Raw genomic sequence first — 25036 nt, forward strand, 5'->3', positions numbered from 1 at the left:
TTGTACTTGTACAATAATGCATGCAACTTGAAGGAGAATCACCAGGGAGATTTCAATTTATGTATGTATGGTAGGTTGATTATGTCCTAAAATTTTCAAATTTTCACTTTTCAATATTTTTTCTGTAAAAAGGGTAAGGCAATAGCTCAGAAAATGACACCAATTATCACATCTGCTGAGTTGGATCAGGACACTTAGACATAGGTGCTAGGTTGTGAATATCTGGACTCCCATTATAGGCAAAAGTGTTTGAGTCAATACCGCCAGTGGAGCTTGGACAGTGAAATAATTTCCAGGTTCCCCCAACTGTACAGGCTAGATTGTCCTAGATTGTCCTCTGTCATAAGAGCTTAAACATCTACCAGCATTTTGAGAATTAAATCTTGATGTCAGCAGTGCCGAGGTGAATCATTTAAGTAGATGCAGATGTAGGTGTGAAGTAGACAGTGATTGAATTAAAACTGTTGTGATTGTAACGTGAATAAAGTCCTATTCTGTTATGTATCCATCAGGTGTAATTAAAATCCAATGCATGGTTAACTGACTTTTATTTACCTATCATGGGAGGGATATATATGCTGTATTCATGATACAAGTAACTCTAGATTACTTTTTTCATATTTAAGCTATTCAGGGTGGTCAGTAAACATTTAGTAATGCTAACTCCCATTAAGCATTACATAAGTCAATTACACTTACTCATTTCCAAGGAAAATATTAAAACCAGAAGTCAGAGAGCTAGTCCTGTAGAGTTTGAACAATTCCAAATAATGATTAGTACCATACTTGTTTAGCACTAAGTATGATGAAGGCCTCAGGGTTCATACCACAAGACAGGCTGATCCCAAGACCCATGGAACACTGACAAAGTGCTCAAAACAGACCTGAAGGGATTCATAGATCTCCATGCTTGATCCCATGCATGGAGGTGAATCTGACTCTCCAGCCTTCCTTTAAATAACAAGATTCAGTCTTGTTTTTCTGTGCAAAACAAGTTGCTGACAGCCTAGAAATAAAGAAGTGATTTAATTTCTTTTCAGCTCAGAGCTCTTAAATTTTTCTGTCTCAGCACTGCCTCGCTAGGTATGTTGGTTGTGCACCCATTCAGGAGCAGGATACAGTCAGCACTTAAATTATCCATGTGTTGTAGATTATTCATGCCACAGGTATCAGCTGAAGCAGAGAGCTGCATGAATGCTTCTAAAGTCCTTCCAGGAGCATCTCAACTCTGTAATCAGTACAGCTGCTTTTGAGTTGCACAGAACTGGAGATCATAAGCCCATATAAATCTTATCTGGCTCCATAGTAAGCCAGCTCCCTGGGAAGCACAGAGATTGGTGGTGTTGACCTGTATCCAGCTGGGGTTTATTAATTTTGGCTCAATGCTGCTCTGCCAAACCCATAGTGGAGCTGGCTTTGGTGGAGGTGACCGCCTGACAGGTGACAAGGGGTGGAGGGAATGAAGAATTACTTCTGAACCACGGTGCATTTTTCTAGAAGAGGAGTTTGCAATTTATTAGAGGAGGCACTGTGCTACAAGATTCCAGACAGTTTGGCCCTGTTTTAATTTTTTTTTTATTTTTAAAATTCTTTTATTTTATTTTAATTTTTCAATTTCAACTAACGTGTCTTTTTGAAGCGACTGGAGGAGTTGCATGGACTTGTGTTCAATCAGAAAACTCAATTCTAGATAGCTATAGATTGAGGAGACTTTAGTGCTTTATTTAGTTTTCATAGGATAGATGTTTTTAGGCTGCCAACAAGTAATCCATTTTAAAGATGCATATTCATCTTTAAAATGTGCTTCACATCAGGAGACTTCATTGCATCAGTCCTAGGCTGACACTGACCTGGACTGCTCTTGCAAGCCTATGGGATGAAATAGCACTCCAGCACTAATTTTTCAATTTCTCCAAACTTTTAACACCAGTTCATATGCAGTTTCTTCGCATGACAGTGAGACACATATGTTCTAGACTAAACTTGAAAGCCTAGGCTCAGATTTAGTAAAGTCTTAGCAGTTTATGGTGGCTGTGAAAATTGCTCAGTTAAAGCATGGTGCTTCCATATCTAATGGAGGCACTTCCAATAAAGTTATTCCTAGAGGCCCTTGGTTTTATTTTGTCAAGAGCAGAGAATTCTGAACAATAAACTTTTGGATAATTCAGTAGGATTCTTTATGACTTTATGTTAATTTTTCCCTTCAAAGGTTCTATTTCAAGTATCAGAGGTTCTAAAACTATAATGTCAGCTTGTGTATAAATGACACCAGAAACCTCAAACATTCTGTTAGAAAATGGAAAAGAAACTACATGGACAAGACAGAGACATGACTAGAGAAAATGTAACAAGAAAAATATCTTAATTGTGATGAAGAAAATATTTCTTTGGCCTGCAAATATTTTTTATTTTTATAGCAACTTATAATCAAAAACTTTCTAAAATATTAATTAATTGAGTCTCACAATTTGAAAGGTGAATAAGAGTTACATTGGGATGGTCCTGTTTTTTACTGGAGTACAGCCTGATCCACTTGTGATTGATATTTGACAAAATACAAAGCTGTTGATCCAGATGGTAACAATCACATACAGAAATTATTTCTAGATCATAACTGTAGTCAAGATTTTGATCCAAATTTCCTAGCATTTAATGTAAGCAGCGGCAGAATTGAGACACTGCTTAAACTGAGAAGGGAATTGCTGTCAGCATTGTCTGTTAAATGCATTGGGAACTGCCATAAATACAGGTAGTTCCAACCATGCCCTGCTAATTGCCTGGGTAAGTCCCTCAATCTTCCCTTATCAAAACAAGGACCAAAGACACACCATGTGGAACAGATTCTGAAAGCTCTGTGGAGCCAGAAAAATCTGTTGCCTGTGACCTCAGAGAAAATTTCACGTTTGGTAAGACTTCGGTTTGATTGTATTTCTTTGAGCCTTTCTGCTATAAGTGTTTAATAATTTGAGCTATGTCAATAATTGCCCAAGTTTGCCTACATGAGCTAAGTCATTTAAGAAATTACTTAGGAAAGTAATGAATTTGATGAGAGTATAAGTTAAACTAATTAATCATCAGTTAGTCACGGTCTTGTGTCTAGACAAGCAACAGTCTTGCAATATGCAGTACCTGAGGCAAACAAGTAAAAATACTCCATTTCACATGAATCTTTTATTTCACTGTGATTGTGGTAGTGTATAGACACACTATAACTTAATTAAAATGCAAAACCCAATGTACTTTGTCCTTACAGTGTCCTTACTGTTTGCCCTTACAGTGATGTAATCCAGATACTGTATTCTTCAATTTAATTTCCTCAGCCTGTTGGAAAAAGAAAGCCTCTTTCATGAAAACACATCTTTCCCTATAGCTTCAGAAGTTTTAAGTGTATGTATGTAACTAGCAAACTAATCTGTCTTCAAGTTGCTCCTGTTGCAGAACTGTCATTCAGATAATTCGGAAAACAGAAAGTTTTCTGTACAAAGCTCAGAACCATTTCTTTGTAGATGAAATTCAGTATTTTTCACAGCATCTAGAGCAGCTTTTGTTAGCACATCCTTTCTGTCCTGTAAGTCTCCTGGAGCTGAATGTTCTGCAGCAGCTTCAGAGCCTCAGTGTGTTTCTGACAACTCATAGCTACACATGATACAGTGCTGCAGCTGAGCTTTGATGGGACAAGGGTTTTCATATCCGTAGTGGATTTTTATCCAAGAGGAATCATGTCTCTGTTTTAACAGCAGAAACTTTTCAAAAAGGCTTTTGTGGTTTTAGCTGTCATTTTCAACTTTAAGAATCTAGTTTAGCATATTTAGCATTCGCTTGACAGACCCTTGGTGTGTCCCTTATCTCTATCCAACAGCTTCCTACCTGGAAAGCTCCTTTCAGCTCACCTGAGTGAACTTTCAGTCCACTGGAGTGAAACTCTTTCAGCTGCTTCTGCAGCTTCTTTTTACTCTTTTTCTCAAATCTGTGTGAACTGTACCAAAGTTAGCAAAGCTGAAAACAGAGCAGTAACTAGGAATTAAGAAGCTGATAATACCAGTGTGGCCAAATGTACTAATCATAAAACAAAACAGTAAAATTTCATTGCTTGAATAAAAGCTTGCTTGTTATACTATACAAATTCCTTTATTTTACATTCTCAGTGGAAGATGGAATAAATGTGTCTTTTTTATGGGATGATTTAGTTCATTCATACCATAGCCATAGGCAAAATTCCTCAGCACACTATATTTTGTTGTGAAAATATTCCTGTTCTGGAGTCAAGTTCAAATGTTTAGTCACCTAGATATTTGAACAAACGAAATGTTTAACATTTCATGCCACTTTTTAACAAAGTCCATTTTATATACAAAAAAATGCTTCTAGCTAATTCTTGAGTTTACTTTGTACCAACTGCGGTGCCAACCGCACTGAACCCTTAAATACCCAAGGACCAGGTGCAATAATGTGAAAGTACAGTAAAAACAAATTACTATATTCACTTTAAGTACATTAATTGTAGAGGAGGCCCTGCATTAGCAAGGTGTCCAAGGAACTTAAGGCAATTATGTGATGTAAAGCTGTAGTGCAATACCATTATTCCCAGCCTTTCTTTTGTCTGGGAGAAGAAACAATTCTGCCTGTTTCCCACTTGCCTCCTGCCCTACCAAAAGCAGTACAAGGACAGGATCCTCACCAAAAGATTCTCATGAAGATGGAACTCTCTCTTGCAGGAGGTACATACAGCTCATATCTTGATAAGATGGCTGCAAAGCAGAGAAGGGCTGAAATTTCAGACTCTTATGGTTCTGCGGCTTCTTATGTGACATCCCACTTTCTTAGATGTGAGGTTAGCTTTTATTGTAAGGCAGAGAAACATGGAATTAAAACCTTTTAATTCTATCAAAGTGAAAACCATGCTTCAGAAGCATGCAGCTGTTTTGGCTTGGTATATGGGAGTGTTCCCTCTGATTCTCTGTCATTAAAGGAGGGACTGAAGAACATACATTAAATTTTTAACTTCGACCAACTAATTACAATAAAAAAGTAAGTTGGATAAAATTATTCAGATTTGCTTGACAATATCTTGAAAACAAATTCCCTGCACAGCTTCACATATAAAGTAGAAAACACTTACTTAAAGTGACTTGACTACAGGATTTGTGCAAAGAATCAGAGGCAGAAACAGTAGTCAGAAATAAATAATACTTCAAACAAAGTGGAGCAATAGTCCCTGACAGTTTTGTTGATTGATCTTTTAAAATTTATTTTTATTATATTTTTGAGCACTGAATGATGCTTTGTTTTAGTGGGGATAAGTTGCCCAAGCTAGCAGGCTCCATGACAGTGAAGTCATGTTTTGATTAACATCAAGACTCCTGCTGACCTAAATCAATTCATTGTGCAAACATACGAGAGTCCAAAAGTCCAAAAAAGTAATACTCAGAATTAATGATGTTTGGTTATCCATTCTCCAGTGAGGTTGAAAACACAGATGAATGTGGTGCCCTTCCCATTGTGTGTCATCAGATCTATCTTCCTCAGTCCTGAAGAAAGCACATTTACTCTGCCAGCTCATTCTCCTTTATCAGATATCTCAATTTTTGGCATCATATGATTCTAGGAAAACTTATCTCTAATTTGCAAGAAAGAAATAAACATATTTAGTACCTAGGATTGCCAAAATAGTTTCAAAATGCACTATCTTAGGGGCTAGGAAGCCAAAAGATAAGTAACACAGAACTTATTATTTTCTTAAAGAGTGTTATTTTGAAAACAGTTTCTTGATTTATCTTGGGCATTTGACTGACATATTTTTTGTTTAACATTTGCTGTTGGCAGGAGTAGAGTTTTCATTTCTCAGTGGTTCTTCTGATTTCTGCTGTGCAGTAAAGTGAACATCTCTGTCATTTTCATCCAGAAGAATCATCTTCTTTCTTTAATGCTATTGTTGCTATTGAAGTAAGCAAAAGTGTTGCAAATAATTCCAGAACTGACCTTAACAAAAATATATGTTGGATATATAAGCAGAGTCTTTCAGACTGTGCCACTCAGGACCTCTTGTGCAGCACGGTTAAATCATCATTGTTATTCTTTTATTCCCTCTGTATAAATATAACAGCAGTATAAAAATCTTTTTGATGTCTAGGATAGTGTATGGCATCACAGGAAAACTAAGGAGGTCTTCTAAGCTGATTAAATAAAACCAACAAGAGTCACAGGAGGGAAGGGAGGAGGGAAAACACTTGCTCGCCTGATCTGAGATGTTTGCAAAAGCTGCAGCAATTCTCCACCAGTTAAGGATTGAAGTTTCCCTGGTGGACTGATGACCTTTGATGTGATAATTGCTGGTTTTCCTGAAACTCCCAAAAGAGAGCATGTATAGTAGGGTTAGAATAAAAAGGGATAAATATTAATGAAGCATTGGATTTTCATTCAAAAACAGCAGGAACCAAGCAGTTAAACGCTCCTTTTCATCCCATGAAACAGGATATAAACTAAGATCCCTATAATATTTGCCACACATCTTACAAACCCTAATCTCTGAGTAGTTTTACAGTGTCATGTATCTCTGTAGGTACAAGCTTATTCTGTTGTTGAAAGTTTCATTAATTATCTTAGATTTTTCTTCTTTTGAAATTGTCATATAAATTAAAGTTTAATTTTTTTAAGTATTAAGTTTTTCCCTCCAACGTAACACATACATAAGTGTCAGGGTATTAATTTTCAATTAAGTGACCTTAGAAGTTTTGTTCTTCAGGTGAGGCTGAAGAAAGTGCCCTAGGATAAATGGTGAAAGTATTAGCCTTCTTTTGTTGTGGTTCACATGCAAGTTTTTATCCTTTACCTGAATCCAAGTTGATCCTAAGTTACTGCTTTTCAGCATCCACTTGCACAAAATTCACTGTCATGTGCTTGATCACAGAAAATAACAGGGATATGTGCTATAGTGAGTATGCAATTTGCTTGCTCTCTCACAAGCTGGGTGAAAAAAAAAATGTTTGCAGAGTAAAAAGAGTCACTATAAGCCCATTGCTTACCACAACAGCTTTTTCTAGTTGTTTGGGGGTTTTCTTGGGTTTTTGTTTGGGTTTTTTTGTAATAGAGACAGAGAGTTTTATTTATCTGACGAAGTTACTTTCCTCTGGAGATAACTGTTGCTGTAGTTAGTAGGTGAAAAGTTACTTAAGAGTTTGCCAAAAGGCTTACAATCTCCATTTAGATTTAATTTGCATGTCTGTCATGGCTTGGAAAAGATTGAGTATTAGCCTTTCCTCTAGCATGTCAGTCATATTGTGCTGTTATCTTGAAGTGTTTTAAAGACAAATAAAATTGAGATTTTCAGACTGATTGGGTGGTGTGACTGCAAAGGCATTTTTGCATTGAAGAAATGTCTTTGTTATAGCAGCCATCATATCTGACCCGCTCCCTAGGTCAATAAAGATGAAGGGCTCTTGGTCTGTGGCAGAAGAAACTCATTGTGGCCCTGCTTTCACATGCATACACTTACTGCCAGCCTAGCAACATGCACCTTCTCTCCAAATGATTAATATAGCATCAAATGAGACATACTGTTTCACTGGAGAACATCCTTGTGAGGCTGGCTGAAATGGGAGGTTAAATATCAAAGGGCTAACACAAAGAAAGGGACTGATCAAACAACTAGACTATTCTGTGGTTTACATGGGTTATTTTGCTGATGATTAGGTAAAGAAAAACCTGCTGAGATGAAGAGTAAGCAATTACATATTGAGGAAACTCTCATACTTATTACCTTATTAGTAGTATTCAGGGACAGAGAGACCCTCCGCAGGGTGATCCCTTGCTAATTCCTTATCGACAGCGGCTTTGATGTGCATACATTATGTGATTTTCTTGGAGGAAAAGGCAGGAGTTATTCACTGAATACATAACTACCTAGCATCCAAGGAAAATTGCAGAATTGAGGAAACCTTTGTAAATAAAGAAGGCTGCATGTTAACTAATGCGTGTATCTCATCTTCAGCTGTCAATGTAATTTCCTAGAAGGCTGGTTAATAAAAAGAATAAGAAAAGTAATAAGAATCATAACCACTGGTTAGTTCAAGACAGAATAATTCCCAGATTGTGAGGGGGACACTACAATGTCAGCACAGAGGACAACATCAGTAATAGTTGGCTGTGGAAGTAGAGAAAACTTTGATTGCTTGATCACAAAAGTTTCCTTTTACTGAACTTTAGGTGTGTTACATGTACAGATAAGATTTGGAAAAATTATACTTGACAAACATTTTCACTAGAATAGCCATTCCTGGTACTTCCCATGTGAGATACTCCTTTCTCTCTGGTAAGGACCCTGACTCTATGCTGACAGTAATTTTAAACTCCTTTCCTGCTCCAGGGCAGGGGAAAGGTACTTGAGAAAAATCAGGTTCAGACGTGAGTTGATATTTGGATGTCAGTTAGATAGACTCAAGTACAGTGGTGGAATGGAAGAGGACATCTTACCTGTGCCTGTGTACCCAACAGATGGTGACTACTCTTCAAATGCCAGCAAGTGTTTCTCCTTAAGGCACAAGCCTGTTGTGAGGACTTTCCTCTGTGGCAGCACAGTCACAGTCTAGGAACCTGTGAACAAAGCAGCTAAGTAATACCAATAACGTGGTTATGGGATCAGCAAATTCATCTGGCATAACTGTGCTAACTTGCAGCTGTTCAAGATGTGCTGCATTTGCTGAAACAGGTGACATGCTCATTTAACATGATGAAGCTGCCAAGATCGCCAGCAACAAAGCAGCAAGCAGATTTTAGTCCTCCCTGTTATTGTCATTACTGAAGTCTGAATGACCTATAGATCATGCAATTTAGGATCACTTTGTCTTCAAAGAGAGTGTTGAGGGTTTAAATGTAGAAGGTCTGATGGCTGCATATTTATATGTGGCAGAGAGCCATAACAGCTGAAGATTGCAAAATAAACTTCTCAGAAAATTTTGTATTAGTAGATAGGTAAATATCAGTAAATCTTTTCAAGTTCCCTTATTTAGCTCCTAAGGTAATGCACACCTTACATTACTGAAGGTCATTATTTGAGCCCTGCCAGTTGCTAAGCCCCATGGAGGTGCTCACTCACTCCCACCCATCAGAATGGGGGAGAGAATAGGAACAGTAAAATGGAGAAAACCTGTGGTTTGAGGTAAAGAGAGTTAATGACTCTGTAAAGAAGGATAATAATGCTACTAACGCTCATACTAATAGAGTTAGAATATATAAAAAAAGTGATGGGCAATGCAGTTGTTCACCACTCAGTGACCATTACCCAGCCAGTTACCAAGCAGCAGCTTCCAGCCAGCTCTTCCCCAGTTTATATACTGAGCATGATATCGTATGTTATGGAATATCCCTTGGATCAGCTGTCCCATCCCAACTTCTTGTGCCCCTCCAGCCTTCCCACTGTCTTCAGCATGATAAGTTGAAAAGCCCTTGACTTAGTATCAAAATTACTTAGCAACAACTGAAAACATGCAATGTGCTCTCAACATTGTTCTGGACTAATCCCAAGACATGACACTATACCAGCTACTAGGAAGAAACTAACTAACTAACTAACTAACTAACTAACTAACTAACTAACTAACTCTCTCTCAGAAGCCAAGACACACAGTCTGTCTCACATCACTACAGTATAGAGCAGTAAGTGAAATGACGCTTTTACTTTGAACATTGACTCAAATATGGCATTGTCACCTTATCATCTATCTTAATCATTTCTGAATAGTGTGTGATCATTTTACAAGTAACGAGATGAATTCAGTGTAAAACAGTATTAGCTCAAATGCAAGGTTGATGAATGGGAGTTCAGGAATACATCATCAAGGAGTCTTACCTGAATGACCATCAAGGATCCAAGTTCATCAAGGATTCCTAGTTCCAGTCTAGCTTGACATGTCATCATCCCAAATAAATTAATGAATGGTGTTGGTTTTGAAAAGTATGTCTGGTATAACATCCTCAGTTATAATGTCATTGGATTTTAAGGCAGGCCTTGTACTTATGACTCCTGTAATTTAATATTACAGGGATGTATGATCTGCATTATATCTTTCATTAAGGGTAAAGATGGCCAGAGAATCAGTTTAGCTTTCAAGGATTCAGATTTTTTTCATTTCACAGTGCAATGGGAACAAAAGACTTGCAGTGCTTTTTGTTTTTTCCTTTCCACAGCATGAAATTTTATTGAAATTTATTTTCAGATTGAAAAGTAAAGGTTTTCCATCTGACTCTCATACTTGGGAGTAAGCAAAAAGCTTAGTCTGAAGTCAGACTAGTCAAGCTGATCCTTCTTCATTTTAGTTTCAGTGCTATTGTGTTCATACCAGTGATAATCAATTAACTAATTCTTTCCATGGTAAATCAAGGAAGTCTTATGAAGTTTCTTACATAACTTTTCTGTTATGTAAGAATACATGAAAAAATACTGGAAGTGTTATATTCCATGTATCATTTACAGAGAATGACAGATTAAAAATTTGTCCAAAAGTCCTATTCAACAGGATATTTCCATAACAGATGGCACGAGGAGTAGTTTTTCAAGCCTTAGGCAGGTATTAGATGCTAACTTGTGACATTCATCACTCAGTCTAGGAGATCCATCTGATTCACACTAGTCAATCAGCTGCCTTGGTTTTAAGCAATTTCACGCTAAAAAGAAAATGTATTAGCAATAGGTTTTTTGCTATTTGGTTACAGCTATTTGCTTCCTAAAATTGCCTTCCCGCTGTGTCCTCACCTGTAAGCTAAAACCTCTATCATTTGACTGTTAACAATGGATATATATTTTGCATAGTTGCTGAACTGAATGTTAAACCACAGAAGATAGGGTAATTTATAATAAGGCTCCTCTATCATGCTGGTAAAGCTGATTTGTGACATTCTACTGTACCGCAGGTCTTGTTTGTTGTTGTTTACACCGCTGCACACACACTAGCTAATTCTATGGTTTTACCTGTTACAATTTCCTGGTGAAGTGTAGTTGCCCACTACAACTTGTAGGGAAACTTTCCTGAAGTTATTGACAATGTGTTTGAATCTTGTTCAGCCTGGTAGGTCCTTGTTCAGCCACTTACACCTGATCCTGTTGCTGCCTGTGTGTGTCACAGCCATGCGGCACCGCTGGCTCTGCCCGCCCTGCCCACCCTCCAGTGCCTTCGCCTCCCTGCCTATGGCCAGGACCCCATTTCAGCCTCCTGGGGTTCTCCACCTCTGCCCACAGCACAGGACTCCAGCTCAGCCCTGGAATGCAGTCCTGTAGGCTCCTCCCAGGCATTTCCCAGCACAGCCTGTGCCTGTCCTCCTCCCCAGGGAGCCAGGGGTGCCTCTGTGCCATCCTGCTGCTGGCTGTGGGCTAGGATGGGACAGGCTGCCAAGATCCTGCCTGGCTGCTCCTGGCCATGGCCCACAGGGCCCACACGGTGTCCTGAAAATGTGCCCATAGGTGTTGCTGGAAAGACATGAGGATTTCATTTGCACATACATAAAAATTACATTAGCAGGTGTAGGAAACAGATGCCAACGCTCAGACATTTTGTCATATCTCTTTCCCAGCTCTACCCTGTGAAAAGTGGAATATGTAACTCAATGTTGTAATAAAGATCTATTTTGGTAAGGAAAATCAAGTGAGGAAATGTGCAAGAGTTTAACAAATCATTGCAATCTTAACATAAATGCCTCTGACAGAGGTCAACAGAGCTTTTTAAATGTGGGAGATAATGGAAACATAAGTTGGTGCCATACGATACTTTAGCACAATGCATTTTTCATTTCAGATTCTTTCTCCTTCTTCATACCCTGAAATGTTTGGTATATTTTTGACAAATTTAAACATGTCTATAATCTGACCATATTATACCAGGCTGGGGAAAAGAAAAGTTTCTAGGAACTTTCAATAAAATGGAAAAACAAGCAGGGGACAGAGTGTGGGTTATGCACTCTGCTCTGTGGGTGCTGTCACCCACATCTTAAAGTTGGGAGGGGATTTAGGGTGTGTCATGTGTTCAAAACCACCTTGATTTTAAAGGAGGTGCTAAGGAGAGTCACAAATTTTATAAAAACACATTATAAACTTGAATAAAAGAACAAACTTATGAAGATGCTGTATTATCAGGGCATCATCTTTTCTTCAATGCGGAATTCTTTAGTGGTGCCTCTCTGCATGCCATCACCACCACAGTAAGTGGTTTTCCCAAGCAGTTTTGATACTTTTTTCATGCACAAATTGCCATCTCCAGATATGCATCAGGACACTAAACACATATTACAGAGTATTTTCAGTCCTGAAATTTTTCTTTGTTAATGTTCAGTTCTGCATTCTTCTGCCACAAAGGAAAATTTTTGTGCAGAAAACAGTGGGGATTATGCCATGGCCTCCTTGTGGACTTTTTCTGAAACTTCTGTTCAAGAGGCCTTGATTGCTCTTCACTGTAAGCCATGGAAAGCACCTTTAATTTTGGAGGGAAGTTGTTTGGAGTCTGTATTAACCTAAGAAACCAGTGACTCTGACCCTCAGTCTCAGACTATTTACTAGTGGGACCTTATGATCAGAGCTTGTCTCTGTGAGTAACCCGTACTTTTGGGAAGATTTAATAACTTCATTTCTAGGGTAGAAAAACTCTGGGAAACACATTAATCAGTGTGTGGTTAACAGATGATAATGACATCTCAAGAACAATATACTTTTTGATAAATTTTAAGATACTGAAATATAAAAATGATTTGTAAAATTTAATGCATGCAGAGCTGGTTATGATTTGACTTTCTTTTTATGACACTTTTCCTATAAAACTGCTTTATTGTAGCTACAAATTTTCCATCAAAATTTCTTAAATTAAATCTAGAAATAAACATATTTTGCAAATGAAATGCAATAGAAACTTTGGAAAATTGTCATGATTCACCATCTGCAGCCCTCTGTTTAGAGTTTTGCAGTCTTCCAAGAGGTGAATAAGCAGTCTAAATGATATCTTAAGGAACAATTGGAACTTGTTGACAGTGTTAAAAATTGAAATTCCATATTTTAAAGCAGTATCTGTTTCACATAGTGAGACAGAGGATGTAGCATTTAAGCTGCCTTCATTTAGACTTTAAAATCAGTCATATGGGACATAAGGGGTCCCTCTGGAAAACTATTCGTTTAACTCAATAAATTACTCATTTTTGCTTGTTTATTTTAAAGGACAACATATACAGGAATGTATTCATGGCAGATGAATTAGCTCCTGTATTATGAGCCTGCAGTGTGGTTAGTGTGAAACATTTACACCACCCAGCTCATCAGAAACCAGTGAGATCATTTGTTTCATTCCAACTGTGCTCTTTGCGTTTACATGGGGCCTGGGTATTTCAAATCTCTCTTTTCTCATACACAAAGTTGTACTTTCTTTCCAAGTCCCAACTGCTCTAACTTTTTTATTAAGAAGAGAAAAAAAAACACCAGAAAATATTTTAAAATCAGGTTTTATTTCTGGTGAAGAAATGACCACTGAAATAACTTGAGGACTTTTCCCCATTTCAAAGGACAAGGATAAAACATGAAATTTTGGCTAGTTCCTTTGACTGAGAAACAAAATTTAGCCTTTAGCATTTCAGAACTCTAAATAGGGGGACAAATATCAGGAATTTCTTATAAACTGTGTACACTGATGAAATAGGTAAAACAGCAAGCCAATAGAAAGGGTCTCAGACTTGCGGGCAATGACAGACACAGATGTTGCTCCTTGATGCTGCTGTACACTAAATTCTAGGATTGTCTTGAATAGTATTCCAGCTCCAGGTTGCAAATATGGGAAAGACATCAATAAACTGGAGTGTGTTTGGTAAATGACCATTAAGATGCTTGGGGCTGCAGTCCTTGTCCCATGTGAAGAAGTTAGAGGAGAAGTGTTGTTCAGCCTGGAGAAAGAGGAGCTTTGAGGGGGTCCAACTAGAAAGAAGTCACTGATTAGATAGAGCCTCATTCTTGGCAGTCACCCATGGCAGGAGGACAAGGCAAGAAGGCAAGGGACATAACTTGAAATATAAGACATTCAGGCTGGGTCTAAAGAAAAACAAATTTCACCCTCAGAAAGGTTAAGCAGTGGAATAGGGCCCCAGAGCATCTGGGCAGTGTCCACCCTTGGGGTTTTCAAACATGACTTAGTAAAGCCCTGAGCAGCCTGGTCTGACCTCACAGCTGAGCTTGCTAAGGACAGAGGAGCGGATTCTCTATTGGTCTGAACATTCCTGAATTGGGTCATTGACACCGTTTATGAGACACCTTTCATATAAGAACAGTTTCTCTACATTTATGGAAAAAAACCCAACCCAACCATCCAGTAAAGCAAACAGCGATGTTTGATAATCACTGTAAAATGAGATGCCTCTTAAATTCCTTCCTACACAAAATGAGGAAAAATGCTGTGGTCCTGTTCTTTGCCTTTCTAACTCCTCTCAATTTTCTGGGACCGACTTCCTATACATCCTAGTCCTTGACATTCCTGATCCATGCTGCATTATTCAGAAGCTTCTGCCTAATGATTACCAATTTCCATTCCCATTTTCCCTTCTCTGTGCATTATGCACAGTCCAGTGTTGCAACATAAGATTGACTGCCTGCTCCACCACTCCTAGAATAAATAATTCAGTATGTGCTGAGCACCTGAGTAGAATCTTGGCTCATGAGCAGGCTTACAATTAATGATATATATACAGTTATTTATACTTATAAAAAATAAAGATGGTATAAAATCATGTCTATTCAATGCTAAATAGAAACTTTGCTTAATAAGAAGTGCATTGGAAACAAAAAAAAATGTTTGCCTCAATATATTCAGCTTCATCTTCCATGCTTTAAAACTGTTCTCTCATCTACAGAAGCCAGTACTGTGAAATTGGAATACCTGTATGTGTACTTGAAAGATGAAGAAAATGTTTCCCCAGGCATTTTCACTAGGAAAATGAAGGTGCATTTATATGTAATATCCCTTCAAAATGTTTTCTGAGATAAAGTTGTTCACAGAATAATTTCAGCAAGTCATTCTTGAGTTTTTTAGATCTCAGACTGGAGAGTATTTTCAAACAGCCCTTTGAGAATGGATTTTCAGAATTCAGGTTGGAATAATTGGCATTCTTCAGACAAAAAAAGCTGTATATGGTATATTCTGTCCTTGAACAGGCAAATGTGACTCTAATTTCAGGATTTTTTGACATGAGCTTTCAGATGAAAGCCAGTAGTCTGCTGCTTTGTACATTTTGGCCTTCCTTCATGTACCATTGATGCTTAGATGTTTTCTGAAATAAAGATACCATAGATCTTAAAATATTGCTGCACCAGGAATGAAGAACCTGCAGGAAGTTGTTTTAAGGAGCTGAGCAGTCCTGTTGAACACAAGAGACTTACTTCATTTGCACAGCAGGACATATATCAGAGGTTAAGTAAGCCTTAGACACCTGGTTTGGCAGTAAAATCCATCAGTTGCACTCCTTGCTCATATTTGCTGCCATTCCTGCACTAAACCATTTCCACCTGATAGGACAGGACAATGTGCAGATGACTTTCTGAGTTTTCCCATGGTGGGTCAGTCACAGGTGACTCTGCACCTCTCCCTGAGCACACTCAGGTGTGTTCTTGAGTGGGGACTGTGGCACAGCGAGGTGAGGGGAGGCAAGAGGACTGGGAGGATTTCTGTGACAGCAGACACCAGTCCCCAATGTTCCTGGTAGCTGGGGTTCTGCATGTGTACCACCAGAAAAGGGAACTTGGGGAACTCCAAGGGCTTCTTGATTACAAAGGAGATTAAAGGTAAGGTTGATGGCAGGGTGATGTTGTTCTGAGCAGGGCCTCAAGTCAATGCATCTTCCTTGCTGACTGGTCTTTATGGAACATGATATGAAGCGTGGTTTGGTTTTTGGGGGTTAGTTTTGTTTGTTTGTTTGTTTGTAACAGATTGTTTTGTTTGGTCTGTCTGTTTACTATTAATAGTAAGCTGGTTTCTCTATAGTACAGGTTTGTCAGGGAGGAGTTTATTTGAAAACACATTTCTTGGCTTGTCAAGGAGCTTTTACATGTATATCAGTGAAGGCAGAATTTATACTGTGCCAGGACTGGAAAAACTGCTTGACAAGAAGTAGCATAGTAGGAGAGATCTTGCTTTAAAAGCAGAACTCAGGGCCTGAGGCATTGGTGCATATCTTAGTAGCCCTATTAAATTCAGTTTGAACTTATTGAAAGTAAAACTCATTAAAATATAATGGGATTATATTAAAACAATTTATTAGGCTAGGACTCCAGACCTGAAAGTGAAAAAAAAAGTCAACAATCTGTAGGGGACCTAGATGCACAAGAAGATGTTTGCTGTATGTAAGCACACAAAGTGCTGGTGCTAAAATAAATTTACTTTCTGCACTGTAATATAATACAGAAAGTTTTCCAAAAGCACTTAGAACTGCCTGACTCCCCTGGCTATCCCAGGGATGGCACCTATCTAAAGCCCTGTGGTGTTTCTGAGTCCATCCTCTGACAATACAACTAAAAATATATTTAGGTTCCTCTCCTAGACATGCAGGTGATGTTCCCTGTTTACATTCATGCACTTGTGTAGATTCCTACAGGGAATTCCTCCCCCTTCAGCCCTTACATGAACTGCTCTGGTGCCCGTGAGCTGCTGCTGCTGCTTTCCCTGGGCAGTCAGAAGGAGAGTGGCCGGAGCAGCTCAGGCTCAGCCTCCGCTCAACACCGCCCAGCCCCAGGAAGGCACCAGCTACCCTGACCCCTCCCTGTGACAACAGACAGCTGGGGGAGCTCTGGAAAATAAACTTTATAAATGAAGAGTTTTCTCTCCAGAGGAGATGTGGAAAGCTATGGTTTCTAAAGCCAGTGAACTTAAACAGGAATTTAAAGAAATGTGCAAACTGTGTTGCTGTTGTTCACCTCTGTGATATGGTCTCCCACTGCAAGTCTACTTACTGAACTGTCAGTGTGTTATTGTGTAGTATATTTTCATAGTGCCCCACACTGCTGAAGTGAGCAAGTGGGCCATTATGCTATTTATAGCAAAAATATGTGGATCTAAAATGGAATTTTAAAATTACCTGAGATTCCCTCATATACAGAATTTAGTTTTTGTATTTGAAAAATAATTGGACTCTTTTAGTAATTATATTACCTTCTGGCTGAAAAGCCACTTCCTTTAAAGACAAAAAAAATCTGATATCAGAGGCCTGCTTGGAGCCTAGCACACATCTAATTATCTCTCTCAGTCTTAATTATTTAGCAAGTGCTAATAAACTGCACGTATCATGACACTCATGTGTAATAAGCATATAAATTTAATTTATTTTTTTCCCTCTCTTTGAAGACTAACAGACATGGAATTCAATCACAAGGCAATGGCATTATAGCCTCCAATATAACATGAGGTTTTAATAAGCCTCCTGTTTGCTGCACACATGTGCTTAAGACTGCCTGGAAACCAAATCAGTAGAAAAAAGGGATTACTTTAGATTACTTTGAAATGTGCATTGTTTGAAATGGCCTCTGGTGACCAGCTTTCATGAATGGCTGATTTTACTTGTGGGGCACATCATCTGGCTCAATTATACCAGGCTCTTTTGTATGACAAGTGCACTCCTTGGCTGTGTTGAAATATGAAATTCTAAAACAAAGTAAATCAGATGGTGAGAAATAAATTTAGGTAACTGTATATTATTAGAAGTTTGTAACTTAACAGTGGACATTCTTCTTACTGAAAAAATATGTGGGAATTTTGTTTTGAAACTTGTACATATTTGAAGTTAATATAAAAACATTTATTTTCATTTTCTTTAATGTTTTGTTCAGCTGTATTAGCAGCATTAAAATGAAATACACGTTTTTCTTTTCTCAAAGGTAGATAATTTCTCCTACACTTGTTTATTTTTAAAATGTTATTGGAGTTTGTTGTTTCACCCTAACAGATGAAGTGTTGGAAACTTCTACCTACTAAGAATATCCCTTAACCTGTACAAAGTTATAAAAGTGGGTTAGCAAGCCTGCATTACACTTTCAAGTCACTGCAAGCTTTTTCCTTTCCTGTCGGTAACTGTTTGCAAAATTACAATGTAAAAACGTAATATAAGGTTATGATTCTCCCTACCTGCAATTACTTTAAATTATAGTTAGTTTAAATTAATCTAGCCTGAGGCACTGAGGATCCATCATTAGAATGCACAGATTACATTTGAAAGGGGAGAAGATATCTGATTGATTAGTTAAGTGTGTTGGAAATCCAATAGATAGTGATTAGATTAGACCCAGATAGGAACTACATTCTTTGTGTTCACTGTAAATCCTGTACTTTACAACCTAGATTAGGGGATTAACCTTTAAGAAGAAATGGTAAATCTTGCTTTTTCCTGACTTCTGCTGTACTGTAATTGTGTTTCCCATGGCTGCAGGCTCAATATTCCCACAGGAAACTGACCTGCAGATTTACATGGTCGTGCCTCAATTTACACTGAGATTGCAGTGTTTGCCTTTAAATACGAGATAGAAGAGTGAGATGTGAGAAGAGCTTTAACATTGCTAAACTTAAAACAGTCGTCTGTCAACAGCTTTTTCCACTGAAGTGCTTCACTGTATTAGTGAAAGTGAGAGTTGCTATTGTTGTTGCAGGGTGTTACAACCCTCTAGTCATCAAGGCAATATGATTTAAGGGAGAGATTTAAGACCTCTGAACTACTAGGTTGCTGGGTGCAGCTGAACATCTCTCCTCCCTGACCTTTTATTATGTAGTTTCAATCTGTCTGCACAATCTTCATGCAATTACTAATCTTATGAAGTTGCTAATTTTGTTGAGTCTCAAACCACACACTTGTCATGGTTCACAGCATAGACCACGTGAGACTTGGAGAGGTCCATCCACCCTGTGACACAAACTTCAAAGATTCACAGAAGTTGTATGTGTGTGTCTCAGGAAACCCCTTTTACATTCTTTCACCCTGGAGAACATGCAAAATGTTCTCAAATACAGCAGCAATGTCAGGTGGACTCATCTCAATTTAAAGCATACAACTTAGAGTGGTAGGTGTAAACCCTGAATCTGACATTTGTAGGGTCATGGATGGATGGAGGAAGCCACCTCCAGTTTACATGGTGCCACTGACAGTGGTTTCTGGCAGTATAGGCAGACTGGGAGATTTTTGAAATTATGCTGAGCAGGTGCCCAGCAAAGGGACCAATCTCCAAGGTCATATTGGAAATTACAAAACACTGACAATAGCAGAATCCCAAGCCTGAATTAAGAGAGTTTTTCTAGTTGTTCTTTTCCTTTCTCTTTTTCTTATTGAAAGTCAGATTTTAAGGAAACAGAGAACACTGGGATCATGTTCCTGTAATAAAAACTCATTAAAGCCAAAACTGTCAAGTCAGCAGGTCAGAGGTAAGATACATAGGAAGAAGCTCTTCTGCTTAAGGTGAAGAAAGAAAGCTCATTTTCTTGTGGTGATTGATATCCAAGGATTTGTTTCTTTGAGAGGTTTTATCCATTTATTTATCAGAGAAACCTATAAGAAAAAAATCCAAGATTATTGTTTGCATAAAGAAAATGAAAGAAAACAACATAACTGAACACTTGCAATGACAAGGCCTTCTACTTCTTTGATGTATTTTTGTGCAATTTCCTTGCACTTGTCAGAGAATTTTAAAAATGTCCTAAGTTGCAAAACATTTGTTTGGGGACTATATCCTAATTACATACAACTATGTCAATTTATGGAGGCAGGGAAATCTTACTACAGAGACCAAATCTGTAGGGTGCTGGATAGTAAAGAGGAACACAACACAAATAGGTGCTGCACTAGAAGTTTATTGATTTAAGAACCCTGTGATACCTTACATTCTCAATTCACTACACATATTTACTACTAGTAACTGGGGAACAGAAGCCAGAATTCTCATTCTCATATTTGCTGATGGTACAAACCTGAGGGCAGTGACTGATACACCTGAGGGCTGTGCTGCTATGGCAGGAGGTTTGGATTAGATGATGTCCAGAGTTCCCTTCCAACCCTAATGATTCTGTGATTCTTATCTCCACAGTTACAGTCCACATTATTGCTGGTATTATTGTTATTATTACCACTCTTTCCTTTATTGTCTGATCCATTTTTGTTTCAAAGGAAAGGCCTCTAGGACAGGGGGCCTTAACCTATTACTTTAATATAATTGGGGATAATATAATGCCCCAATGTTCATGCTGAAAAGAAAACACTAATGCAGAGAAAACAAAGTTGTTTGCCCTTTGTTACCCCTTGGTCATGAATTACTGATGTGGGGCATAGCACATGGTACTGGAGAGGGACATATGTCCAGTATAATTACTCACTGTCCCCACATTTGATGTCGGATTTACAGACAGGAAATGTGTTCATATAAGCCAAATTCCCTGTGTATGATACATGGAAGACACATTTGTAGATTATTAAATACAAATAAGTTCATATATCTTTAAAACTTATGATGGCATATTCATGTGCATACTCAGTGCCCCCTTTCATAAACAAAGTGCATGACTCTGGACAGATTTTATTGGCCAAACACAAAATGGCAATTTAAGTGAACTGAGTGAAAATGTGGACATAAGAACAAAGTGACAAATGCTCTTTTTTGAATACTGGCTGCCTTTTACTGTGTTCCAAACTAAGCACTTTCAGTCAATGCCGTGAAAAATCTTGAACTGTTCTGGATCAAAATGAGTAACAAGTCTACAGATACTGTTCTGCCTTTTGCTTTTCTTCTAAATCACTGAAAGATACTCTCTTACAAGACCTTGAAATAAAGTCCTCATACTTTTTTATGCCACACCACACAAAGTGGCACTGTAGCCTTTCTTTGCAGTGCTCTGCCAGTGTAATTCAAGTTTCATGGGTAATTAATTCTCCACGCCAACAAGTCCCTGAACTGCATGTTATAATACTAGCTGCATAGAAACAACTAAAGATGCAAGTTCTTTTATTCCTTGAAAGGTGATTGCAAACTATGTATTTCTGCTCCTGTGGGGGAAAAAATTATTTGGATTCTTCTGGTTTCATTTATTTACTAACTGCAATTTGGTTATCATAGGTATCTTCTATAAGAAAAATATACTGTAAAATTCCCATATAGAAGTTAGATCAGCACTTGTTTATTTGTCTAGAAAAAAAAAAAGCATTTTGCAGTACCATCTTGATTTCTTAACACAAAAAAATACAGTTTGCTTCCCCATGTTACTTTGAAAAGTTCTTTTTTAGCATTTCTTCTATCTTTGTCTGTTTCTTAAGACAAATTGCAGTATCTGCAGGGGCACTTACATGCTACCAGCCAGTATCTGACAAAAACACTGCAGCCTTGTCTTCCCTATTAACCCTGTATTTTGACAATTTTCTTTACTTCATCTCCTTCTAGGACTGGGAAACAGGCTGTAAAAGGACTAGTTGTCAAAGAACACCTTTTAATAAAGATTTACCATATGCAAAACTGAAAGATGAGCAAAAAATATGGCATTACTGTGCTCTTGTATAAGAACTATTCAATGAAACTTAGAAAATTAATTTTATATGTATAAATATGTCCTGATATTTTCCTTTATCCATCAAGAATAAAAATGTCAGAGCAGGAAGAGAAACTTTCATACTCTTATTTCTAGCAAAGACCTGCCTAAGGTGCCTCAAACATGCTAGAGGAAAGGAATTTTTTTAAATACTAATACAGACCAGACAGGTTGAAATGAAGAATACTTGTTAATGTCCATTTGGATTAGCATAAATTTTATTAGTGCTGAGGTGTAATTGTCAGGAGCTTGCAGTTTTGTATGGTGGGGGATTATTCAAACACATTGGTGCCAATGTTTGCTCAGTGCAGTCAAGATGACTACACCTTCTGGGTCAACATTGTCTGAAAAAGTTTGCTGTACAACTGAGGTAAGAAACTAAACATTGAGCCTCACTTCATATAGCCATTCGTGCTTTGTGATGTGAGTCAAAGTTTCGCTATTTAAAGATCAGACATCTAGAGACGTCGTATTTCTGCTTTTGCACCAAGAGCATGTATCTGGTGTGTGTCAGAAGAAAGCTGACTTCCCTGGTAACCCGGTCTTTGGGGCTCTTGTCAGATTTTATGTGACTTAAGAGCATATACATGGAAATTGAACTATTTTTAAAAGCCCATGCAGGCTAAGTACAGACTTCCAGTTACTTGTCTGAATGTTGTGTAATCACTAAAATGGCATTTGCTGTTCAATGGCGATCCTCTGTATTGACTTTGCAGTGCTGTAATGTTAGCGGAAGGCTGGAGTGTTGGTTGGTGCAGAGACAATGAAAGACAAGATTTCTCTGCCACAGACACTTGGGTTTTCCTTTTAAAGATGTTCACACTCTTCTGGTGTAATTACAGCCTGCCAGAGTGAGGAGCATGAAACTGTTTAGCTTGCGAAGCTTAAAATAAAAGGTGTATGTGGAAACAAGAACACGATCCTTTTTCTAGCAGTCCAGCACCAAGTCCCATCCCCTCCCTCTGCTGTGGCTTCTTCCCCTGAAATTTAGAGCATCTCCCTATTAACGCATTTTTAGGTGAGTGATTGGAGGCCCCTTTTGTCTTCTGTGTCGCTCTCATTATTTCTGTTTATTAATCTGTTTGTGGCTCATGTTGCATGTCTGAAGTCTCAGGTGTGGGCGCACAGATCTCGTGATTTATGCTCCAGTCTAATTATGTAAGGCGCACCCCAGTTCCCATGCGGTGTTCCCCTTGGGCAAACTTCTTGATTGTTCTTGGGCTTGGGTGGTTTTGTGAGGTTTTTTTTAATTGACCAATATCACCGTGCTTTTATCCAGAGTCCCAGAATAAAACCAGAAGAAACGTATGTGGCAGGTCAATACCCTGGAGGGAACAGGCATGACTCCGTGGTTTCTTTCCCACCCCTTTCCTTTTTGCCCCCAGATATTCCCTCCCTTCCCTTGTGTTACAGACGGGTTTTGCAGAGCTTCAGTCAGTAATGCCAAAAATGTCAAAGTGTAAGTGGCTACCCCTTCCTCTCCAGACCAATCAGTCATTTTCAGTCACTGGTTTAAATGTGCTGCAGCAAAGCCAAGCCTCTGTGCTTGCAGCAGGTCTTACAAAAGCAAGGCTGTTTGACTGACAGGCACGGAGAGGGGGCTCTGATAAGGCGCTGAGACAAGTCTGGAAGCGCAGTATCAAGGACAAGGCTGTGGCAGAGCTACTGTGCATTATGGATGAGGCGCTCAGCTCTGGCGCTGATTGATTGAGGGACGGTTGTGCTCTTTCACAATGCTGGGTAAGATCATATGGACCGTCATTTAATATGAGCCTTCTTGGCAGTGGGAAGATGACTTTTCACACAGTGATCCCATGCAGATTGCAAATGACAGCCATGCTCTCCCCTCTGCTTTTTAAGGGTTTAGTCTCTCATGCAGGTGGGTTAACCTAAAACAGCGTCAGTGCTTGCCAGGTGTGACATGCTGGAATTAATGCTTGTTCTCAGAATCTCACTATAAATCTGACTATAAATATTGGAAAAGCACCTGTGTCTGATGATGTGAGATACATGTTCTTTATCCCTAGCAGCCAAGGTGCCATCCACCCCCTGCATAGGTATGATATTAAATTAAGCAGGGGAGTCATGGAGAATGCAATTTTTTTCTACTCTTTTCTTTCAGGACAGAGAAAGAAGCTGTAAGAAACAGTTCTGGAGACTTTGAAGCACAGCCACAGTACTGAGGTCTCTGACAAGCCTTCTGCTTTCTCCTTCTCCCAGGGCTCCTCCTACAGATGTTCTAAACACGTCTGCATCCCAGCAATTTTTTACTGCGCCCAGGTACTGAATGTAAGGAACCAAGCTGCATAAAAAGAAGCGTGGGGTGTAGGAGAAGGAGCACTGTGGGGAATTTACCAGAAGTCATGTCTATACAAAACGCAGGCATGACTTCAAGCAAAAATTATTTGAGAGAGTATAGTTGCAGAATGACCAAGTTTATTCTTAGAAAATGACAGAATAAAGCTCTCATTCAACAATATAGCTTATAATCATGTTAAATGGTATGTGTCAGGCTTGACTTCCCTAAGTGCCATCCTTTCAATGTATGACTGGAAGTTTATTTATTGCTTGAACAGAATCTCTCTTCCTCTCTACAGGTCTTGAAAACTAGAGTTCAGGAACTTCTGGATCAGTCTTTTCATTGAAATACTGGAACTACTATGAAGCCTTCTTGGTTTGGACTCATGTTGGCAGTGCTCAGTACTGAAATGCTAACAAGTCACTGTTCCACCATCAAGTCCCCGAGGTTCAGAGGACGTGTGCAGCAGGAGCGAAAGAATATCAGACCGAATATCATCCTGGTACTCACAGATGATCAAGATGTGGAGCTAGGTGAGAAATAATTGTTGTTTGCTACTACATTTTGTCATGTGTCTTTCAGTAGTTTATGCCAAGCAGAAAGAAATTTAAATTCAGGGACGTTGATGGTCCTGGAATAGTATCAGAATGTGGGGCAAGTTTGGAAAATGAGTTAACAGTATTATTTAATGGCATTCATCACATTTAATTATAGACTTTAGGATATATATGCTTATCAAAATCCACCATACGAAGCTTTAATCAGCACAAGAAAATTATTTAATAATGCATGCAAGGACATAGGTGTAAAAAGCTTGCATCAAAAGCCTTTTTTCACTCTATGACTTTTTGTAGCATTCAGAAATTGGAGTCTTATGAGGCCAGCATTTCCCTCAGCCCTGTATAGGTGTCTGTATCTCCACATATTTGTGACAGGGATATGGATACTTATCCACAAAGAAAAACTGGTCTAGTTTCAGGATTTAGTAATCTTAATATTTGTATGAATTACTGAAGTGTTTAAAATCCATCTGCTTTAAGTACTATGCTGTATGTATAAAAACATGGTAGTTTTGCTTTCATAAGTATACTAAATATCTGAGCACATACCAGCCAGTGATTTTCACATATTTTTCTTAGGGTGGAAAAAGTTAAAACACTTAGATGATGTTCCAGGAGGC

The 25036-nt window shown here is 38.5% G+C and overlaps 1 protein-coding gene across 1 annotated transcript in view; it reads left to right on the forward strand.

Annotated features, from left to right (window-relative positions):
• Positions 1-25036, forward strand: part of SULF1 (sulfatase 1) — a 122869-nt gene that overhangs the window by 35233 nt on the left and 62600 nt on the right. Inside the window, exons 4-5 of the mRNA XM_058800904.1 lie at positions 23680-23837; positions 24155-24389. Coding sequence (XP_058656887.1) covers positions 24218-24389 — 172 coding nt within the window. The 5' untranslated portion in view covers positions 23680-23837; positions 24155-24217. The remainder of the gene's footprint in view (positions 1-23679; positions 23838-24154; positions 24390-25036) is intronic.

The sequence above is a fragment of the Ammospiza caudacuta genome, chromosome 1 (assembly GCF_027887145.1).
Source record: "Ammospiza caudacuta isolate bAmmCau1 chromosome 1, bAmmCau1.pri, whole genome shotgun sequence".
Classification (NCBI taxonomy): Eukaryota; Metazoa; Chordata; class Aves; order Passeriformes; family Passerellidae; genus Ammospiza; species Ammospiza caudacuta.